The sequence below is a fragment of the Alosa sapidissima genome, chromosome 6 (assembly GCF_018492685.1).
Source record: "Alosa sapidissima isolate fAloSap1 chromosome 6, fAloSap1.pri, whole genome shotgun sequence".
Taxonomy (NCBI): domain Eukaryota; kingdom Metazoa; phylum Chordata; class Actinopteri; order Clupeiformes; family Clupeidae; genus Alosa; species Alosa sapidissima.
Window position 1 is genome coordinate 28,599,370 of NC_055962.1, and position 22,323 is coordinate 28,621,692.

The window sequence follows — 22,323 nt, forward strand, 5'->3', positions numbered from 1 at the left end:
CATCTCTGTTACGCAAATTCACCGTTTGTGTTTCGGTTCACTAGACCATCCCAGAAAAGACCAATCATGTGCGACGACGACGAGACTACCGCCCTTGTATGCGACAATGGCTCTGGCTTGGTCAAGGCTGGGTTTGCCGGTGATGACGCTCCCCGCGCTGTCTTTCCTTCCATCGTTGGAAGGCCCCGTCATCAGGTAGGCCTACACAACTTTGACATAAGCTCACCGCTGTTTGTTATAAATTACGCTTTATGGTAAACGTATATTTTTGTGTATTTTGTTACTGGCGGTTACGCAGCTGGCGTAAGTTCTGACATTCTGCATGTCTTCCCAACAGGGTGTGATGGTGGGTATGGGTCAGAAAGACAGCTACGTCGGAGACGAGGCCCAGAGCAAGAGGGGTATCCTGACCCTGAAGTACCCCATCGAGCACGGCATCATCACCAACTGGGACGATATGGAGAAGGTTGGTAGCCCAAAAAACGCAAAACACTACCTCACACATACACTCATACAGACAGTAATGGAGTCAATTTAGATCATTATCTGCAATATATTCATCTATTGTACATAGTCAACTTTAGGTTGACAAAATATCGATACAGAAATCAGCCTCGGCGTTACAAATGAAATGGAATAAATACACAATTTCGGCTTTCTGCCTTTTGACTTTATTTGCACATTTCATTTGCATTTCGGTATGGTAGATTTATCTTTTGCAAATGTATTGCAGAATCGTTGAATCAGATATTATTGTTAAAGTGGGTAAAATATTGTGACAGTATGATTTGTGAATCCCAGCCTTACTCAACTCTCTCATGAGTTAACAAAATAAAGTAAAATATTAGCCTCCGTTAGCCATTATCGTAGCCTAGAAATCTAGACACACACTAGCAGGCAAATTAATTTGCTCAGCCTGTACGTCTAGTAGCAAACCATAGGAATTTCTATTGGCTGACGCCGTGGGCGTCATCCAATCACAGCGCTCTATTTTGTTAGAGAGTCTTAAGGCGGGCTTAACAGGATGACGACAGTCCTACAACGGTGAACAACAAGGAAGGTGGCTATGGCGAACGAAGAGCGGTTGTTTAAATCGGTGTAGGCGTCAACTTTGGAGGAGTTGGACTTGTGCTTTTTTGGTGCTTTTCTTTGAAAGTTGAGCAACACAATGCACTTAAGTCATTCCTTTCGAAGAAGGATGTAATTTGCCGTTTTGCCGACCGGATACAGATATGGTCGTAGCGCTGGCCTATTGCATGTCTAGGCAGTTTGAAAGACAATTCTCTGCCCGCCCCTTGGATTAAGCGAGGTGAATGGGTCGATTCCAGACTATACATTTCAATGATATAGGATGGCCCGCCAGGCTACCATTATCGGTCAACTTGTAATAATGATTGAAGTGCCCACAAGCCCTGTGTTTAACACCCTCTTCTCTGTCTGCTGTCCACCCTGTCAGATCTGGCATCACACCTTCTACAATGAGCTGCGCGTGGCCCCTGAGGAGCACCCCACCCTGCTCACTGAGGCCCCCCTCAACCCCAAGGCCAACAGGGAGAAGATGACCCAAGTGAGAAAGCGCCTATGAAGGCGCCAAGCAATATCTCTCCTCTTCACCAAGGTCAAATGCCTGTCATAGAGAGCAAGATCTGTGCTGGCGTGCTTAACATGCCTCTCTTGTCTTTAATCTCCTTGCAGATCATGTTCGAGACCTTCAACGTCCCTGCCATGTATGTGGCCATCCAGGCTGTTCTGTCCCTGTACGCCTCCGGCCGTACCACTGGTCAGTATACCCCCCGAGATCCACTCACCACTAATTACAATCAGTAGGGCAAATCATATAATCAAAATGCACCACATGCCCTCCTTAAAACGATTGTGTTGAAAACGACACAACTTGCATTGGTTTTTTATCACATCTCTGTGTCCAGATAGGGACAACCCATTCGTTTTAATAGTGTGGAATAAAACAGAAAAAAATAAACATTTCAAATTTGATTATAATAAAACATAATTGATTCCAGTTTTAACCAGTTCCAGTTTTTCACCAATTCCAGTATTTTCACCAGTCTCACTATTTATCTGTTCGCTGCTCCATAGGTATTGTGCTGGACTCTGGTGATGGTGTGACCCACAACGTCCCCATCTATGAGGGCTACGCTCTTCCTCACGCCATCATGCGTCTGGATCTGGCCGGTCGCGACCTGACTGACTACCTGATGAAGATCCTGACAGAGCGTGGCTACTCTTTCGTGACCACTGGTAAGAGCTTCTGAAAATTGTCTTACCTCTCAAGAAAATGCAAAAAAACATTTCTACATTTGAGAAAATATCTCATAAGGATGTGCTTTTGTCAAATGGTTTATGTATAGCCTGGGTCTATTTTATCTATTCATATCTAGATGTACCTGTGGTATTAGGTGATCAAAACTTATGTGAAACTATCCTCACCCTTTCGTGAATCTTGTTTCCTACAGCTGAACGTGAGATTGTGCGTGACATCAAGGAGAAGCTGTGCTACGTCGCTCTGGACTTTGAGAATGAGATGGCCACCGCTGCCTCCTCTTCCTCCCTGGAGAAGTCATATGAGTTGCCTGACGGCCAGGTCATCACCATTGGTAATGAGCGTTTCCGTTGCCCCGAGACCCTCTTCCAGCCATCCTTCATTGGTCAGTATCCCTTGAGTATTATCTTACATATATATCTTACATATATACTGCTCAAAAAAATTAAGGGAGCACTTTAATCATACACTGGATCGGTACTCTGACACTGTTTGGCTCTGAGCACAAGTAAAACTTTTGAAGCGAGTGTTTTATTTTGCAAGAACTGTCAGACATTCTGTGAATGTAGTTTGAGAATGGAGAAAAGGGTGGAAGGTTTCAAAAAATGTGTTTTAACAATTGTGGAAAACTGTAAGTGTTCCCTTAATTGTTTTGAGCAGTATATTTTGAAAACATCAACGTTTAGTGTCGTATTGCCCTCTAGTGATCAAAGAATGTAGTGCAAGTCCTCAGATGAACACATTTTTTGAAGAAGGTAGCCACACTAACCTGTGTGACTTTTTTTGTTTGCTTTACCTGACAGGTATGGAGTCTGCCGGCATCCATGAGACTGCCTACAACAGCATCATGAAGTGTGACATTGACATCCGTAAGGATCTGTACGCCAACAACGTTTTGTCTGGTGGTACCACCATGTACCCTGGTATTGCTGACCGTATGCAGAAGGAGATCACTGCCCTGGCCCCCAGCACCATGAAGATCAAGGTGAGCTAGATAGATAGATAGATAGAAGTAATATAAGTATATAAAATATAAAAAACTCCACTGCACAATAGAGACAGTAGAAGATAAAAAATACTAAAATAAAATGGCTGTCTGCCATCACTCTCACCCCACTGGCATATATGACATAAGACTGCATTTCACTGAGCTCCAGAGACGACAAGCCATAGTACTCATCAGTTCTCTTCTCTTCTCCCTCTAGATCATTGCTCCCCCTGAGCGTAAGTACTCCGTCTGGATCGGCGGCTCCATCCTGGCTTCCCTGTCCACCTTCCAGCAGATGTGGATCAGCAAGCAGGAGTATGATGAGGCAGGCCCCTCCATTGTTCACAGGAAGTGTTTCTAAGCAACCAAACTCGCTACCACTCCATCCATCTTGTAGGAACAGAAATTTGTATAGAGATTGAGAAATGAAGTCTCAGCCAGTCGGGAGTGAAGTCAGAAATCTCAGAGAGCTTTATTCACGGAATCCGGAGACCTATGTCGTGTTGCTAACAGACGCAGTCGCTCAAGCAGTTGACCATATCTATAAGGCTGTATCCCCTAATGACCGACATCTATGGAATCCAGTCAAGATTGACCCCTTCTCTAAGGCACACACAAGCAGCATGATTTCACCAACACCTTGAACATGGCATTCCACAGATGTTGTCTCATAAATCTCTCCTTCTACTTTCTCCTTACAGCAGCATTTCCATCTTTAACATGTTCACAGAGCACACCAAACGAGTCAATGGGTGAATATAGCACACACATATATGGTAAACACCTTTAAGGCCAACATTTCTTACTACAATCTCTCTGTCTCCATTTGTACTGTTTACTGTATATACATGTCTTGTTTTAATAAAAATAGTTACCCATGACAGTACATGGACTTTGTGTGACCTGTTCTTTACATTTGATTAAAACATGGATTTGATGTTAAAATGGCAACTATTAGACAGCAATTAGGGATAAGGCCACATTTGTTCAGATTCTCACAGGTTGGACTAACAATGTATGGTCAAGATGACATTTCTGACAATCCATTTAACATTATGTGAAAACATAAGTTTGGCAAGTAAGATGTGAAACAATGAAATTGTTGCAATTGCACTGAAATAAAAATCGAGCATTTTAATTAGATACGTTAATACTCCTCGATACTTAAAATGACCTGGTAACCTGGCAAAAAGAAGAACGGCACCCTTTGGAGACTTCCTGCACGTCACATCATTAGTCGGTCGTCGTCATCGGTAGAGAGGGAGAGGGACTTGGTTTTAGCAATTTGACAATTTGTAAAAAAAAACCGTTTCCATGTTGGCTAATTGTGTCGTTGATTATCAGGTTGTGCAACAGTGAACAAACCAACGATGAAGATATCCGACCTGAATGTAATGCGCATGGCTGTGCTGCAGCATCTTCGTATTGTTTATGGAATCAAGCTGAAGTCTACACTGAACTTCAAAGACGATTCAAACACAGGGCGACCATCATGCCCTGGGGAGAGCTCGGTCTGCACGCGTTATATTCAGTTTATTTCGACACAGTGAAGTAACATTGGTTTAACGCTATAGTAGGCCTATCGGAGAATGTGTGCGTTTTCTACTGAAAATGATTTCTTTGCGTGTATGCTCGACTTAAAATATTGGATGTGTGATTGTTAGGGACCAGTTGTGTTGCATGCATGCATAAAAAGCCAACAGAAACGCGTTCCTTTTAACCTTCTTACTCTTTCCCCCCTACTTTGTCTAGATAAAAGTTTTTGGTGTCCCACTGGAAAATGTGTATGCATGTGCTGTAACTGAGTATGGACTGGTGCCAAGGTAAAGTCACATCAATTCCGACAGTCAATAAAACTGACACATAGCAAGAGTTAGGCCCCTTAAATACATCTGCTTGAATTTGCATCAGATTTTTGGTGGACGCTTGCCAACACCTTTCAAAGTATGCTGACACTGAGGGCTTGTTCAGGAAATCTAGCTCTGTCATACGTCTGAAATCCCTCAAGGTGAGTGTGCTGTTTTTCATCTCCATAGTATACCATAGAGAAATGTATTCCATGGCACTTTCGCAAAAACAACCAAACAAACAAAAAAACAGGCCAAGCTGGATAAGGGTGAAGAGTGCCTCTCCACAGCCTCCCCTTGTGATGTGGCTAGCCTGGTGAAGCAGTTTTTCCGTGAGCTGCCAAGCCCCATCTTTCCAGCAGAGTTGCACCAGGCTCTGCTCCAAGCACAGCAGCTTCCCACAGAGAACGAGAGGGCCTCGGCCACCCAGCTGCTGTCCTGTCTCCTGCCTGAGACAAATGCGGTGACTCTCCGGTTCCTCTCCTGCTTTCTCAACAGGCTCTCGCAAAGGTTGGTGTCCATCAGTCAGTCAAAATAAAATCTACGGTGGTTTAATGATGACGAACCTTCAATGTTCCATCTCAAACTTTCCTTTGTGGTTTTGTTTCAGAGCTACTGAGAATAAAATGACTGCTTATAACTTGTCAGTGATCTTTGCTCCAAACCTTTTCCCCTTCAACACTGGTTTGAAGGCTGTTGCGGGCCATGATAAGCTTGAAGTTGCCGTCATGTACACTTTCATCGAAAATGCCCACAACATTGGTAAGACACTCATTTCTCTCACTTTATCAAATTACCTGTCTGGTTAGCTATGGCTGTTACTGGACCAGTTACAGTTACCACACAGCGAGTTCTTCAGTAAGTTTGAAAAATGTCTCTACAATGTGTGATTGCTGCATTTTAGCATAAAACTACAGCAAGCCTATTTGGAAAGTTAAGATGACCTCAAAAGCTATTTGATTCTAAGTGTTTATTCTCTTGTCTGTTTTCTGTAGGTGTTCTCCCTGAGGTTGTTGTGGACACGGTCCCTTCCCTACTGGATACAGGTACGTTAGAGGAGATGGATATGGATCGGAGGAGGAACAGGAGAGGAAGACTATCTGATGCAGGTACTAATCCTCTCATGTCTGCCTTAAAACCATGATTTTCAATGGAATGGGACAACTTTAGCATTATGTTAAAAACATGCCAGGCAGGCCGATTTGAAAAATAAAGCTAGCGAGATACATAGATAGATAGATAGATAGATAGATAGATACTTTATTGATCCCCAGGGGAAATTCAAGGTCTCAGCACCATACATACAACACAAACACATTCTTTAACAGCAGAAAGAGTAATTAAAGTATATAATATAAAAACACAACTAAGCAGTAAGGACATAATGCTTGACAATTTTGAGGAAATGGATCATCTCCATGTATGGTACACCAAAGTTACATAGTGCAATAGCAGGTGATCCAGGTAAACAGTGCCAGTGACAGAGGACCCATCCTCCCTACTATAAGTCTACATAGTGTTTTGTCAGGGTATGTATCGTGCCTAATGTATCTTGTATATAGGTTCAGCTTTGCTTGCATCAGTGCAGAGGACTCCTAGTTCCAATGCAAGGCATTCCTTTCAGCCTTCGAAAGAAGGGTACCAGACCAGAAAGAGGAGACCAAGAGAGAGAAGGAGTTTCTGCTTGGGAATGCTTCCACGAGTTCTTTTCAAATCAGGTAAAACACACACACATATATATGTGGGGTGGGGGGGGGCTCAATTAAATAAATATAAATAAATAAGTAGAGTTGCAAATCTTCATTCATATATATATACTGCTCAAAAAAATTAAGGGAACACTTCAATCATACACTGGATCGGTACTCTGACACTGTTTGGTTCTGAGCACAAGTAAAACTTTTGAGGTGAGGGAAACAGTCAGACATTCTACATGTATGAATGTAGTTTGAGAATGGAGAAAAGGGTGGAAGGTTTCAAAAAATGTGTTTTAACAATTGTGGAAAACTGTAAGTGTTCCCTTATTTTTTTGAGCAGTGTATAATATATACTGCTCAAAAAAATTAAATGAACACTTTGAAAACACGTCAGATCTCAATGGGGAAAAACTCATGCTGGATATCTATACTTATATGTACTGGGTAATGTGTACTGGGTAAAGGATGCCACATAATTTTTTGGCAATGAAAATGATCAACCTACAGAGGGCTGAGTTCAAAGACCCCCACGAAAATCAATGAAAAAAATGATGTGACAAGCAAATCCATTTTGCCTAAATTTCATTGCAGCAACTCAAAATGGTACTCAGTAGTTCGTATGGACCCCACATGCTTGACAATGAGACGGCGGATGGTGTCCTGGGGGTCTGCACCCCGATGTGGACACGGCCGTCATTGAGCTCCTAGACAGTCCGTGGTGCAACCTGCCGGTGTTGGATGGACCAAAACACAATGTCCAAGAGGTGTTCTACTGGATTTAGGAGTCAGGGGAGTGTGGGGGACAGTGAATAGTATCAATTCCTTCATCCAGGAACTGCCTGCACACTCTCGCCACATGTAGCCGGCCATTGTTGTGCACCAGGGGGAACCCAGGGGCCTCTGCAGGGCCTCTCCAGTACACGGTCAGACAATGTGTCTGAAGATTCATCCCGATACCTAAGAGCATAGAGGTCTGTGCGTCCCTCCAAGGGTATGCCTCCCCAGACCATCACTGACCCACCACCAATCTGGTCATGCTGAATGATGTTGCAGGCAGCATAACGTTCTCCACAACATGTCCAGACCCTTTCACGTCTGTCACATGTGCTCAGGATGAACCTGCTCTCATCTGTGAAAAGCACAGGGCGCCAATGGCGGACCTGCTAATTTTGTATTCTATGGCAAATGGCAATTGAGGTCCACAGTGCTGGGCAGTGAGCGCAGGTCCCTCTAGAGGCCATCGGGCCCTCAGGCCACCCTCATGAAGTCTGTTTCTGACAGTGTGGTCAGAGATATTCACACCAGCGGCCTGCTGGAGGTCATTTTGTAGGGCTCTGGCAGGGCTCCTACTGTTCCTCCTTGCACAAAGGAGCAGATACTGGTCCTGCTGCTGGGTACAGGATCTTCTACCACACTGCCCAGCTCTCTTAGAGCAACTGCCTGTCTCCAGGAATCTCCTTTTGAGACTGCGCTGGGAGACACAGAAGTCTTGGCAACGGAACGTATTGGTGTGCCATTCTGGAGGAGTTGGACTACCTGTGCAACCTTTGTAGGCTCCAGGTACTGGCTTATGCTACCAGTAGTGACACTGACCCTACCCAAATGCGAAACTTGTGAAAAATCACTCAAGAAGGATAAAGATGTAAAAATTATCAGTTGCCACCACCTGTAAAACCATTCCTGTTATGGGGGTCGTCTCACCGTTGGCCCTCTAGTGCACCTGTTGTTAACTTTGATGACACCAAAGCAGGTGAAACTGATTCACAACCACCTCTGTTACGTAACTGGCCAGACCAATAGCTTACAAGTTTGATAGACTTGATGCTATACTATGAAAACGTGTTCCTTATTTTGAGCAGTATATATATATATATATATATATATGAGTAAATAAACGCCTCTGCGAGGTCTAAACCACTAGAAAAGATGGAGGATGCATCAGACACACAAGACGGATAGCATACACGCTCCAAGATAAAGTCCAAGAGCACGCAATCGCTCCCACTAAAACGCAATCACTCCCCCAATATCATATATATATATATATATATATATATTGGGAGACCTCGCAGAGGCGTTTATTTACTCCTATATATATATATAAATCCATTGTGTGTGTGTGTGTATGTGTATGTATATATATATATATATATATATATATATATATATATATTATATATATATATACACACACACACACACACTCACAATGGATTTTGTTGTTTATTGTATTGTATTTTGTACCCAAAGGGACAACTGAATCATCACCTCTGTTAGCTGGAAATGAAAGACCTAGTGGTTCTTCAAAAACAAACCGATGTGCATCAGTGTACCAAAAAGTCAGAAGGTAAGTTCCAAATGCCCATACCCAAAATGCTACTTTCTCAACTTCATATGCTGATGTTGATGCAGACGCACTTTGGAATGTTTGTTCTGCCTTCCACAGGGCCGTCAAAGGAAACATCAGCTGTTTGTCATCAAGCAAAGAAGAGGAACATTACACACCAATCTCATCAGCTGTGCCGTCACTAAACCTGCATACTGATACACCTGTGGGAATAACTTCAGGAAACACCCAGAAGCCCGATGCTGCTCCCAGGAAGAGCTCCTCTTTCTCAAGCATACTGAAGACGCTTTGCTGTCTTTCTGACCCAGGTCACTCTGATGAGCCTGAACTTTGCTCCTCTAGAGCCTGTGACCTCACTCAAGATGGCTGTCGTGTGGTTATGGATTCTCAAAACAATAACACACCGCAAGTCAATCCTAATGCCGGAGATGAAGACCAAACACGTTCAGCACCCACCGTGCCACCATGTGCCACTCCACTCGGGTCTAATTCTCAAGCGGACACAGCAGCATCGCCGTTTAAGACCCCCACTTCCCCAGCTCTCATATTTGGGTTTAACTGTCGAGCGAGAGAATTGAGAGAGTTAAAATATGAAGAAACACTAAAAGAAACAACTCCGGAAGGTGGTCATAAAGATTTGGTGGTACTTGAACAAAGCAATGACGCCCCAGAGGAGGATGACCAGCTTGGTGGTGCTCAAGTGAACACCGCATGTGGATCACTGCCTAGCCAGGACCCAGCGAGAGTGTGTCTACTGGAGCCAGGTGCTGGTGCTGCTCAGCCTTTGTTGTGTACACCGACAGACCCAAAGCCTCACCTTGGCAGGGTGGCAGCCCACGTTAAAATCTTCAGCAGTCTTCACATGAGGACGCCAAAAGGCCTCCGATCCCCTATTAATTTTCAGAGGACCCCCGTTTACCAGTATGTGAAGAGGATTAACTCGTTCATAGAGAGGAGTTGTATGGACGGGGGTAGTTACAGAGGGTCTTGGAAGCCCAAATAAATTGTAATGAGTTTTAGTGTTTTGTATGTGTTGAGATTGTGTTCTTATTTCACGTTTTTGGTGTAGGTTTATAGGATTATGATTTATCTTTGCTTAATATCTTAAGTTCTTTACTGTGTGGTGGGTAAGTGTACTTAGAGCATTTGTTGTTGTATTGTTTTTTTAAATTATTTTATTGTATTTTTATTTCAAATAAAATGAGTGCCTTACTGTAATGTAACATTTTAATGTCATATTGTAACATTGCTCTGTGGTTAATTTATTAACAGAAATTTAAAAAAAAATCTGCGCATATGCATCCCGTCTGTCCATGCCTGCTGGTGGAGGAACGAGCAGGTGTGTTCAGAAATTGAACTCTATGCTAAGCCTGAAAAGGTAGGCTGAGCGCTAGAAATAGACCACCTGCCTGAAATGCAGCGAATGTAATTTTCCATCTGCGTGAACCAATGGCAATCTAGGGGATGGGTGCAATCGGAGTGCTTAGCAACAGTGGTAATGTAGGCAGTGGACGATACGGCATCCCGGTTGCACCTGTTTTCTGCCGCTCTATTTACACTACATGGTGAGTAAACGATGCAGCCATTTATGCCAGTTCTTATTCTTAATGTTTTTTTTTTTTACTGGTGCCGTTTTTAGTGGGAGTGATTGCGTTCTCTTGGACTTTATCTTGGAGCGTGTATGCTATCTGTCTTGTGTGTCTGATGCATCCTCCATCTTTTCTAGAGGTTTAGACCTCGCAGAGGCGTTTATTTACTCATAACGCATACACAGAGAATAGACTACACTATGGCATATTGTTTACATTATTACAAGGCTGCTATAATGGGGGCGAAACGGTCTAGGAAACCCTGATAAAATAAGATAAATATATGAGATTTCCCCGGCCGTGTATATTTCCGTTAATTCTAACTCCCTGTTCTGCTGTTTTCGTCGAAAATAGGCTTACAGTAGAAATTATGCACCAAGGGATTTTCTCTGTAGTGTACCAAATGTAGGCCCAACGTAGTCTACAAACGAACATGTTATTTATAGTAATAGTAGTATGTTATACTGCCGAATATTACGCAACGAATGGACGCTGAAACCACTGAATAATTCAATGTAGTCAGTAATGTTTCCTTTGACGATGACTAGATAGCTGCAAGTTGGTTAGATTGTCTTAACCTATGCACAAACATTTATGGTAATTTTCTTTAACAGTGAGCGTCCGTAATGGGCTCGACAATCAGGAGGACACTTGCCGTTTTCCTGAGCCTGGTGATGGGTTTGTTAGCCGTCGTTTCAGGCCACAGCCCCCGCACGGCGGACCAAGTGTCAGATGGTGACATCCAGCGCCTGCTTCATGGTGTGATGGAACAGCTGGGTATCGCGCGCCCCAGGGTAGAGTACCCAGCGCATCAGGCCACCAATATTGTAGGCCCTCAAAGTATCCAAGGTAAGCTATTTTTCACACCCAGTGTGTGATTTCCATAGATAGCATAAATATGGAACATTTACATTCCAGATCTCAGCCTAGTTTCTGTAAGTGCACCGAACTTTGTTGACATGTGGGTCTAGCTCCAATTCGCCATGTAATTCCAACATTTGCTCACCAGGTGGAGCCCATGAGGGCCTTCAACACCTCGGACCATACGGCAACATCCCCAATATTGTAGCAGAATTAACAGGCGACAACGTTCCCAAAGACTTCAGTGAAGACCATGGGTACCCCGACCCTCCCAACCCCTGCCCGCTAGGAAAGACAGGTTTGTGTTTGGAGCTGAAAGGAAAATAGTGTATCTAGAAGGTGAACCACTGTAGGCTACACCACACATTATTTGGTAGGCTACCTCCAGAAACACAAGGCCCATGCAAGTAAAAAGTAGTGGTAATAATGACTCATATTATTATATCCTGCCAGCTTGGATACACTAATATATTGCTTATAAGATATATGAGTAGTTCTATGCACATTACATACAGCACATGGTATTGTGTCACATTAATGTGATATAAAAAAAAATTCATGAGCCGTCACTTTTTCCTGGGTGATTTGTTTTATTTTTTTATTTTTTATTTTTTTGTATCTCTGCTGCAGCGGCAGATGGGTGTTTGGAGAAAGCCCCAGACACTGCAGAGTTCAGTCGTGAGTTCCAGAAGCATCAGCACCTCTACGACCCAGAGCATGACTACCCAGCCCTGGCCAAGTGGGTAGGTTATCAATCAAGGCCAAGAATCCCTGCCAATTACACACTGAGGCTGATTCTGGGTTATTGCTATAACAATGCTGGATGTCTTTGGAACTAGGAATGTTAGCATGAGCTCACTGCATTTAGGAGTGATGGAAATGTGTGAAAACACATATCTGAACAGTGACCAACTAAAGTCCATAGACTGTCCCAATTACTTTAGTGCAATCATCATGGTCACACTGAACCAGTCCTATAATAACCATTGCCGGTAATGCACACATTAAAACACATTGTTCTTGCTGGGTCTATGCACACTCTAATAGGCCTATGCACACTCTAATCAGCAGTTATCCACTGTTATCACCCATACTTTTTAATAACTAACAATGTAGGCTGATAAGTTTCTATTACTGGCAGTAGTGTCCAGACTTTTTGTCTCTTGTGTGTGTAGTTTCATATGAGCCACCTGAGATCAGAAACCATGCTGAAACCAGACATTTTTGTAATTATCATGTTGTTGTTGTTTCCAGAATATAATTTTACATAAAAGTCTTGTTTTGGATGAGTAAAAAACTTTTTCAAGTGGCCTGGAATGATGTCTTGTTTCCTTTAAGCCAGGAGATTATACTAAACTATTGAAAGTATTTGGAAAAGCAAAACAGCATACTATTGCCTAATACAATAGAAAGAAATTTGCTCTCAGGGGACAGAGGTAAAATTCTTTTCCTTCTTCTCTTTTAGAACAAGGAGCTGTTGTATGGAAAACTGAAGGGTGGACCAAAGAGAAGAAAAAGGGTATATTGTTGTCTGTCTCTGAAAATCTGTTGTGTGATCTTTCTGAAACCGCATTATTTCCTGTGGGGTTAGTTTTAAAAGGAGGAGGTGGACTTGGGGACTGTGGGCAGGTCAGCTAGTGCAGTGACATCACATTTGCCCAGTCAAAACTGAAATAAACACAAACATGTCTCACACACTTTGATATTTCAGAGCGTCAACCCGTACCTAATGGGCCAGCGGCTGGACAATGTGGTCGCCAAGAAATCAGCGCCACATTTCTCTGAGGAAGAAGACACAGTCACCAGCAAGCCTCAAGCCTCAATCCTGATCCACACATAGTCACATCTACATTACAACGTTAAAACGGTGTATATCAAGCCAGAAGTGTATTTCAATAATTCTCCACTGAATCAGAAAACTTTTAGATGGGCTGAAGATCCCTCATGCAACACTTATGCTGTCACATTGGGCTAGGCTACTGTTGTATATTAAAATGATATCTATTAAAATCTATGTTCTTATGCACACCTATGGTCCTCTCGACTGTTTTTTTCTGTTCTATGAGGGAGGAGGATAGATGTGGGGGCGTGGACATCCAGGCATCATGCAAAGCCAATGTATTTAAATGTTAGGCATCTCGGTGGTGGCACAAGTTTTAGTGTGTGCTTTCCGTTTGAACTAGATGAGCAGTGGATGAGCTGTTTTAGCCTACATTACTGTTTCGCGCAGTGTTTATTTTGTATCTCTCCGTCTGGTGCTTTGTCGAGTCGCTACGAACACTGGGCTCATGTTCTCAGCTTGTGGACACAAGTCCGACAGGTGAGCGCAAACATTTTCAGGAGTAACATTATTTATTGATTGATTGAACTGTTTTAGTGAGTCTATGATTATGCCCTGAATACCGTTTGATTCGATCCAATTTTCATAAAACATTAGGCTATTTTATGGAATGGCAAACGGTTTATTATTAGTTGTTTTTTTGTTTTTGTTTATGTTTGTTTGTTTATGTAGCCTAACAAACGAGACGCAATTGATTGGAGTGTTGATAATTTCGTCGCTTCTCGTTTTCAACATTTACTTTTATTTTAGGCTACTTGTATCTTACTTAGGCTACATATTACACTTTATACTTCTCTGGGCAAACCAAAGCTGTTCAATTCGCCTGCAAATTTCCATGATTCGGTTTATAATATGAATTGTTTTTCATCTCCATTCAAGGATGAAGAGAGACACAACTATTGCTGCGGTCGTGGTCTTCTGGCTACTTCTGAGCCCAGCGAGGGGCAGAGGGACCGGGGGATTTCAAGGCGCCATTCCCCATCCCAATAAATACAACCCAAACCAGTCGGAACAATCACCGCAGACACCACAGACCATATTCAGGGGGATGGGGCCGCCCACACCAGCTGAAGAGGTGCTGGATTCTAGCCAAGAGGCCCTGCATGTCACAGAACGCCGCTATCTGAAGCTGGACTGGTGCAAGACGCAGCCACTCAAACAAACCATTCATGAAGAAGGCTGCCTCAGCCGCACAATTATCAACCGTTTCTGCTATGGGCAGTGCAACTCTTTTTACATCCCCCGACACGTCTACCAAGAGGACAGCGCTTTTCAGTCGTGCTCAACTTGTAAGCCCAAGAGCTTTACCACTGTCACGTACACGTTATTCTGTCCCGGGAAGCAACCAAACACCAAGAAGAAACGCGTCCAGCGTGTAAAACAGTGTCGCTGTACGTCCATAGATCTGGATTAATAAATCCCCTTTAAGGCTTTTTGAATGGACTGCTATGTTCTCCCGAGAAAAAAAGGTGATGAGGGACGAAAGGACTTACAGCAGGTTTACAAGACTCAGCACCAGAGCCCTTGTCCCACACTAGTGCGTCTGTCGGTAAACTGAGGTCCAATTTGTCCAAGTGCATGTAAACTACAGGCTGCGCATAATAAACATAAGCCTACTTTCGTGAAGATATACTTGCTTGCTCGTATAACTGATTCTTTCAGCATGGGGAAAAGGTTGGGAACCTTATTGGATCATATCTCATCTGCGCGAGACAGAGATGTGTCAATCAGTACCGTATTTCCACTGTGTGGATTTGTAACAATAATGCACCCTAATTTAACCTTATTGGTAGTTATTGTGATCAATGTCACACAAAGAACGTTCATGTTTCCTGATTTTTCTGTATAATACATTATTAAATGTTTGTTGTATACTATGGAATAAACGTATTTTTACATCTTCTAATAGCTGTCCTTGTATGACTAGATACTGATGAAATATATGTTTTTAGTGATAAGTAGCTTATCAGAAAAGGTTCACATGTTAGTTAAAAGAGGAATTTATATTTTAGAACATTCATGTAATAGTTTTCAAACATGTCAAATATGTAACTGTCAGACATGAGAAATGTCGCCATGATCACAGAAAAAGTATTAGGTTGATCAGTATTAGTTTACATTACCCTACATGATGGTTGAAGAATTGAAGGCTACTTTGTACAGAATGCAAGTATTCAGCATTCAGACAGTACAATGCTGTACACATTATTAATTTCATTTTTAAATATACAGAAAAAGTGTAGACTGTACACTAGAAATAAAACATATAAAACACTCAATATTTCAAATAGAGTATTACAATTCAGTTACATTTTTAGTATTAATGCGGGAAGAGATGATTTAGAATGAGACTTGTTCATTACTTGATGCATACTGCCCGTGGCACGGTGACCACTATAACTCACTGCCTGTGCAACAATTTTCATATTTTACAATCAGTAGTTTCCATCTGTTTGATGTGACTTTCAATCCTAAATGATTAGTCACAAATGCCAATAAAAGTCCATGTTAAAGTGCTCACTCTGGTAGGCTCAAGGCCTTCGCCTGCTCTCTCCTTAAAGTGTCAGCAGCAGCCTGTCTGTCTGCCATTCAGAGAGTCCCAATTCCCCATCATATGTCCTTATGCTGATGCCCAGGTTTGGTGGACTGAGGTACCACAGACCTCCAGAGAGTGACTGGAGGTCAAGCAGTAGTATGACAATGCAGACGCAGACTCAGGGTCCGGTGCATTCTAGGTTCTGTTCCTGTTGTCCTCTCTCGCTCGCTGGGTCTTAGCTGGCACCCAGGCTGGCCTCTTTCTGGCGTAACCTTTCTTTCTGTTGGCAGTGGAGAAGAGAGCCGTTATGTCCCAGCAGGTGTCATGGAGATGAAGGTGCAGTTTTCCTCATAATTTTTTTATTATACATATGAGGTTTTGTTAGTTTATTACATTTATTGTATTTATTAGGATCTCTTTTCATCTCTTTCACCTTGTATGGAAAAAACCCCAACACATCTTAACGTCTTAACTAAATTATGAGAAATTCCATACTTGGATTTTTCTGTGTTTAAACTTTGTGAGGTAAAAAAAACATGGATGTATCACAGACCAGGAGAGACTGATGGATTACCACTCCCATCCATCTAAATTAGTGTTGCTATGCTACCAAATTCAGCCAAGGAAGAACAAAATAAGGCAGTAAAATACTATTCCATGGTATTCGATTTTGGCCTCAAAATGCTCCATGAACAATTGCCCTAAGTAAAACCCTATGTTGATTGGCCACACTTATACAACCAGCCTTTTGGAAACAAATTTCTTGGCAGCAAATTAGCTGCTAACTAGCAGAAGCTGAGACAATGCCCTTCAATGTTCTCTGAAAGGTCAAAGGTTAAGGGGCTCACTCACCAGGCTGTTAGCGTGGACCTTTCTCGTTTCCACCTTCTTTTCTCCAGTGATGTTTTTGACACATTGCTGGGCCTCTATTAGCCTGCAAACATGACACACACAAAGTCAATACACACACACATGTTTACGCACACACACACACGTACACGCATATGCACATTCACACACACACACACAGTACTCATGGATGGTCATGCATTTGACACTAAAACATCAACCAACACACACACACCACAGACCACTTTTCTCACCTTTCCCTGGAGATGTTCTTGCTCTCTCGTTTCCAGCGTGTCTTGAAATCACCACAGAACTCAAACCAGAGCATGAAGACCTGGCCCGGCATTACCTCTTTCTCGCCAGACTTGGGCTTCACCCCAAGGTACACCACCAAGTCATGGAAGCTGAGTAGCCAACAGGACAACATTAGGCCGAGAGAGAGAAAGAGAGAGAGAGAGAGAAAATACCTGAAGTGAGCTATAGAAACAGTGCTAAGGGGCTAGGGATTAATTAAGCAGTAACATATCCCTGATATTGCTAATATTCCACTGATCAAGTAACCTATAGCTAATAGCTTTATCAAGATACTGTATGTACCAAATAGGCATGCATATAAATGTTGCACCAAATAAGTATATCACAACCAAGAGAGTTCCATTATCAGCATCATACTGTAGTTGTTCCCAAGAGAGTTCCATTATCAGCATCATACTGTAGTTGTTCCCACAAAGCTTCCGTTTTAACATTCCATATGTTATCTTAATGAAGCGGAAGAAGATTGGGATCACATAGAATGTTGAAGCATTGTTTTTGTTTTTCTTGTTGAAAGGGTCTATAGGAAAGAGATACATTTATATAAAGTAAACTGTATGAATAGTTCAAATGTAATAGTACCCATTTCTTACCTTTTCTGTGCACAAATCAACTGATGTTCAGTTGCACCATGATCTTGTTGTGCTGCAGGTCAAGTACAGCCACATTTCACAAACACATTCCAAGTTCAAAGATAATCAGTGCATGGCTAAGGTTAAGTGTAAGTCAATAAAGTGCACAGCATATAACATATCAGGTGAACTTAAAGATAAAACAGCATTTCAGACAATGAATAAGCTTAGAATAGATGTAGACAGCACTGTGAAAGGAGACACCCATTTCAAAAAGCAATTTAGTCCAGACGTTGGCTAATCCTTGTGTTGGACACAATTCTATTATGCTTTTGAACACAAAGATAACCTTAAAAAGCAAGCAGACAATAGTGCACCTTCATTAAATCAGGCACTATGAGTTAATATTAAATTCCTCTGTGACTGACTCTGTCACTGTCCATGTCTACTTGCAATGGAACCGATCATGATCACACTGAATCTGAGCCAGACAACAATTTGGTCTCTTAAAAACAGCCATTACATGTGCAATCAGAACAAAAAGGCTTTTCTTGTTGCCCCAGTCACGTTGCCTTGTCCTGCCGGTAAAATCACAGACACACTCGGCTGCCTACAGTTTTGTATTTCCATAATGGTGACACTCGAGGCCCATTGACCTCTAAAGGCAATTTTAGCAGACTGGCCGACTCTACCGAGCCTCTCGGGTGCTCTCCCTGCTCTACCTACACTCAAAAGTCCCAGTCATTGCCAAAAATCTCCCCTGATCCCTATCTGCGCTGTCTGCCATCGGGACAGGACTCAGAGCTATCTAACTCTGTGTAGTGAAGACCACAGACAGTTATCACCCCCCCAGTTCCCAAAAAGGGCCAGTCACTGATATTCACCATAGAAACAGGATGTGAGTGTTTTTATCTATGTTTAAGAGACAATGGAATAATTATGGTGTGGGCCCTGCAAAGAAGGAGAGAGGGAGCGAGGGAGGGAGAGAGAGAAAGAGAGAGGGAGAGAGAGGGAGAGGGAAGAAGAGTTGCTGTCCCAGTTCAACAGGCTGCTTACAGTGGCTTATGACAACATTGGAAAACAGAGACCTGCTGTAAGATTAGGCAGACACAGTGGGCTCACTAAACAATAACTTTATGTAGCCATGGTTTACATTTTGAAAAAGATGACCCTGCCTATCTTAACACAACACATTTTTATAATCTGTTTTGGGGAATCCCTTATATGTTCAATATATTTATGTAAAAAGACACCCTTTCTGGCAAAGAAATTGTCATGCGACCATGACACCTGTTCAGTGTCTGATGCGCTTACCATGTGAAATAAAACCCTCCATCTTCTCCTTGAATGGGTGAAGGTGCTCCTCGGAGGAACTGGAACACACCCTTTGGACATCTTGTTCACACACTACAGAGGGAAACCAAGAAAAAGGGTTACTCTGCAAGAAATGCAACAACTCAAACAAACTCACTTTTCTCATCTTTGAGTCTCTATATATATTCTATATTTCACTATGACCTGTGTACTGTTATGTGACAAATAATAGCTCTTGAACTTGAACCATCAGTGAAATTATAGATCCTTCTGACCACGTTGTACAGTCAGATTAGGAGCACAATCACTGTGCTAGTGTGGATCTGAGAGAGGAGGAGAGGTGGATGGTACTCCACCTGTATGGGAGTCAAAGGTTATCACCACGGTTTCTCTTGCATAGAGCCGGTTTAGATACAGCGATGGCGGCAGGAGATTACCGATAACCACTACTCCGCCTGTGGCTCCGGCCTGCTCTGTTTGTCCCTGCTGGCTCGCCGTCCAATCAGAGAATCACAGGAGCCAGTCTCCCACCACAGTCATAATACGCCCAGATGGGAGCGGACACGGTCGATCGGCATCGCCCCGGATTAGATTACAAAGAATACTGTTTTCATTCGTCCGTTTGTGTAAACTGTGGAGGCTCCTACCTGCAAGTCGGAGCGTACACTTCACCTGGCTTTCGTGTTGTGTGTGGAGAGAGGGGCTTTCTCTTTTTTTTAAAGGCTGAAGAGGGTCACTCATTCGCATGTAAACAGAGTCATGGAGCCTGGAGCTCAATAGGAGATCAGAGACATGGTCCAAAATTCACAGCTGCTGCGCTGCCGCGAATCAAAGTCAAACACAAAAGCTTTTTTTCCAGCCCTCTCAAGGCCATGTTTTGGTCATTTATGTAAAAACGTCAGGCCCCGTTGAGCACTTCTGAAACAAAGTTGGTGTGGAAACGTTGTCGTGCGCGGACCAACTTGACTTAATACAATGTGGCACAGGACTCATATGTGAATTATAAAATCGTTATTATAGTGTTTGAGGGAAAACAACAACTGGGGACCCTCCAAAGACCCCGGAGGGGGAGAGAGAGAGAGAGAGAGAGAGAGAGAGAGAGAGAGAGAGAGAGAGAGAGAGAGAGAGGGAGAGAGAAAAAGGGGGAGAGAGAGAGAGAGAGGGAGAGGGAGAGAGAAAGAGGGGGAGAAAGAGAGGGAGAGAGAGGGAGAGAGAGAAAGAGGGAGCGAGAGAGAGAAAGAGGGAGAGAGAGGGAGAGAGAGAGAGAAAGAGGGAGAAAGAGAGGGAGAGAAAGAGGGAGAGAGAGACGTGTTTTGGAAAGAAGTCTGGTGGCTTGTGTTTCTCAGTGTGCCGCTCGCACTGGATGCGGTCACCTTGAGCAGTCAGAAACCGCAGCGCGCAACAACAACAAACAACAACACAAGACGAAAAAAAAAAAAAACCCAACAACAACAAAGCCACAGCACAATGTGGCCGCCATGCACAAACTAACCATCAGCGAGCACAAACAAAAGGCACAAGGTTCAAGATGGGTATGGGGGCAGTTCAAACAGTGCAACAAAAGAGAGGGCCGCGATAGGGCAGATTAGGGCTTTTCGCGGCATTCAGCGTCGGCTGATAAGGACGGGCTGTTGAGAGGCGAAGAAAAGAATCTCCAGCACAGATCTGTAGGGCCCACACTGAACCACAGCAGATACAGTTTAGTGTGGAGATAGAGGGAGACTGAGGGGGGAAGAGAGAGAGAGAAAAAATGTGTGTGTGTGTGTGTGTGTGTGTGTGTGTGTGTGTGTGTGTGTGTGTGTGTGTATGTGTGTGTGTGTGTGTGTGTGTGTGTGTGTGTGTGTGTGTGTGTGTGTGTGAGAGAGAGAGAGTGTGTCTGTGTGTGTGAGAGAGAAAGAGAGAGAGAAACAGAATGAGTGAGTAAAAGAAAAGAGTGGAGAGACAGAAAGAGACAGTGAGAGAAAAACATGACAGAACAGAAAAGAATGAGAAAATGGAGAGAGGCAGGAGAGGAAGAAACAGAGAGAGAGGGAGAGAGAGAGGCAGGAGAGGGAGAAAGAGAGGGAGAGAGAGAGAGAGAGAGAGAGAGAGAGAGAGAGAGAGAGAGAGAATCACCATCTTCACAGTAGCCACAAAGAGATAAATCTCCACATGGGCGATAAGGTTGAGGCTTCCCTGAGATTATGTAAGAACACAGGGCCGCTGGATGGCATCTGCACCTCCCTGGGCCCACCGCGACGTGGGCAGCAAGAGCGCAGCATCGTGCACAAACACAAAGAATCTGATGGGCAGGATTAGAGTCGTATCTGAAAGGCGCCATGGCTGAATCAGAGAGACTCCAGCAAGTCTCCTCTTCAGTGCACTCACTCAAACACACACATACACGCACACACACACACACACACACACACACACACACACACACACATGTTCATATACAGACACACACACACACACACACACACACACATACACATGCATGTACACACACACACACACACACACACACACACACACACACACACACACACACACACACACACACACACACACACAAACACACACACACACAAACACACACATACTGTATATTAAAACTGCACTCTTGTCTTGCTCATTTGCCAATATAGATGGTATAAAATAGGGTCCCCCTGGAAGACAGACAAACATGGAAGAAGGGTTGAAACCTGGTTGCTATAAGCTTTGCTGCGGATGACAAGAAAGTATCCTTGGAAGAGTTGATACTTTATAAGCTGTCTTCAAGAAGCTCTTGAAGACCCAACGCATCCTCTCCTAACACTTCTAACAATCTAAAACCCCTAACACACACACACCATGCACTTCCCTCTCTTCCCGTATAAAAGCGTCTGTTAAATGACTACATGTAAATGTGAAGAGCACCTCCGTCAGTATCATCACTTAAAGCTGCAGTTGGCAAATCTGACAGATTGAGGGGACTTAGCCAACATTTTGAATGTTTACAACTCTCATGCCCCTCCCCCACTACCACCGAGCACCCTCTCATCGAGTTTGTGCTCGTCAGTGCGCACCAGACTGCACCAGACTGTGATTGACAGTCAAATCTCACACAGCCCTGCTCTGATTGGACCAGAAGAACCGGGAGTTGTGTATTTTTGCAAAACAAATAACAGGCTCTAGGTCAGCGGTCGGCAACCTTTTTTGCCTGGAGAGCCACTTTTACCAAATTTATTTATTTTTAATCTCAGAAGAGCCACATAAAGACGGTTACAAGAAAAAGATTGGATATTTAACATACAGTTACTTTCATT

General features: G+C 43.2%; 4 protein-coding genes across 5 annotated transcripts in view; 3 read left to right on the forward strand and 1 right to left on the reverse strand.

The window, feature by feature from the left end:
* Positions 1-4,155, forward strand: part of actc1a (actin alpha cardiac muscle 1a) — a 5,497-nt gene extending 1,342 nt beyond the window's left edge. The window contains exons 2-9 of the mRNA XM_042094201.1: positions 45-195; positions 338-466; positions 1,457-1,567; positions 1,696-1,780; positions 2,098-2,259; positions 2,475-2,666; positions 3,085-3,266; positions 3,487-4,155. Coding sequence (XP_041950135.1) covers positions 67-195; positions 338-466; positions 1,457-1,567; positions 1,696-1,780; positions 2,098-2,259; positions 2,475-2,666; positions 3,085-3,266; positions 3,487-3,630 — 1,134 coding nt within the window. The 5' untranslated portion in view covers positions 45-66 and the 3' untranslated portion in view covers positions 3,631-4,155. The remainder of the gene's footprint in view (positions 1-44; positions 196-337; positions 467-1,456; positions 1,568-1,695; positions 1,781-2,097; positions 2,260-2,474; positions 2,667-3,084; positions 3,267-3,486) is intronic.
* A 339-nt stretch (positions 4,156-4,494) lies between these two features.
* LOC121711178 (neuroendocrine protein 7B2) lies at positions 4,495-13,664 on the forward strand. The gene is made up of 14 exons (XM_042094539.1): positions 4,495-4,780; positions 5,022-5,092; positions 5,181-5,277; positions 5,370-5,626; positions 5,727-5,878; positions 6,112-6,225; positions 6,679-6,834; positions 9,064-9,160; positions 9,260-10,161; positions 11,368-11,598; positions 11,759-11,908; positions 12,241-12,353; positions 13,076-13,129; positions 13,322-13,664. The coding sequence occupies exons 1-14, from the start codon at positions 4,640-4,642 to the stop codon at positions 13,448-13,450; spliced, it is 2,664 nt and encodes an 887-aa protein (XP_041950473.1). The 5' UTR covers positions 4,495-4,639; the 3' UTR covers positions 13,451-13,664.
* A 103-nt stretch (positions 13,665-13,767) lies between these two features.
* grem1a (gremlin 1a, DAN family BMP antagonist) lies at positions 13,768-15,356 on the forward strand. Its single transcript, XM_042094202.1, has 2 exons — positions 13,768-13,930; positions 14,330-15,356. Exons 1-2 carry the CDS (start codon positions 13,899-13,901, stop codon positions 14,862-14,864), a joined length of 567 nt encoding a protein of 188 aa, XP_041950136.1. The 5' UTR covers positions 13,768-13,898; the 3' UTR covers positions 14,865-15,356.
* Positions 15,357-15,434: 78 nt separating this feature from the next.
* fmn1 (formin 1) overlaps positions 15,435-22,323 on the reverse strand; it is a 30,581-nt gene continuing 23,692 nt past the window's right edge. For both annotated transcript variants that reach the window (XM_042094199.1, XM_042094200.1), the window contains 5 exons: positions 19,034-19,126; positions 17,741-17,792; positions 17,090-17,239; positions 16,839-16,920; positions 15,435-16,266 (listed from right to left, as the gene is read on the reverse strand). In XM_042094199.1, coding sequence (XP_041950133.1) covers positions 16,222-16,266; positions 16,839-16,920; positions 17,090-17,239; positions 17,741-17,792; positions 19,034-19,126 — 422 coding nt within the window. In that variant the 3' untranslated portion in view covers positions 15,435-16,221. The remainder of the gene's footprint in view (positions 16,267-16,838; positions 16,921-17,089; positions 17,240-17,740; positions 17,793-19,033; positions 19,127-22,323) is intronic.

Excerpts from the sequence above, each read along its gene's own strand:
- LOC121711178 (XM_042094539.1), top strand. The coding sequence starts at position 4,640 with ATGAAGATATCCGACCTGAATGTAATGCGCATGGCTGTGCTGCAGCAT. Across the intron at positions 5,278-5,369 it reads TACGTCTGAAATCCCTCAAG|GCCAAGCTGGATAAGGGTGA; the intron begins GTGAGTGTGCTG and ends ACAAAAAAACAG. Across the intron at positions 12,354-13,075 it reads ACCCAGCCCTGGCCAAGTGG|AACAAGGAGCTGTTGTATGG; the intron begins GTAGGTTATCAA and ends CTTCTCTTTTAG.
- grem1a (XM_042094202.1), top strand. The coding sequence starts at position 13,899 with ATGTTCTCAGCTTGTGGACACAAGTCCGACAG. Across the intron at positions 13,931-14,329 it reads TGTGGACACAAGTCCGACAG|GATGAAGAGAGACACAACTA; the intron begins GTGAGCGCAAAC and ends TCTCCATTCAAG.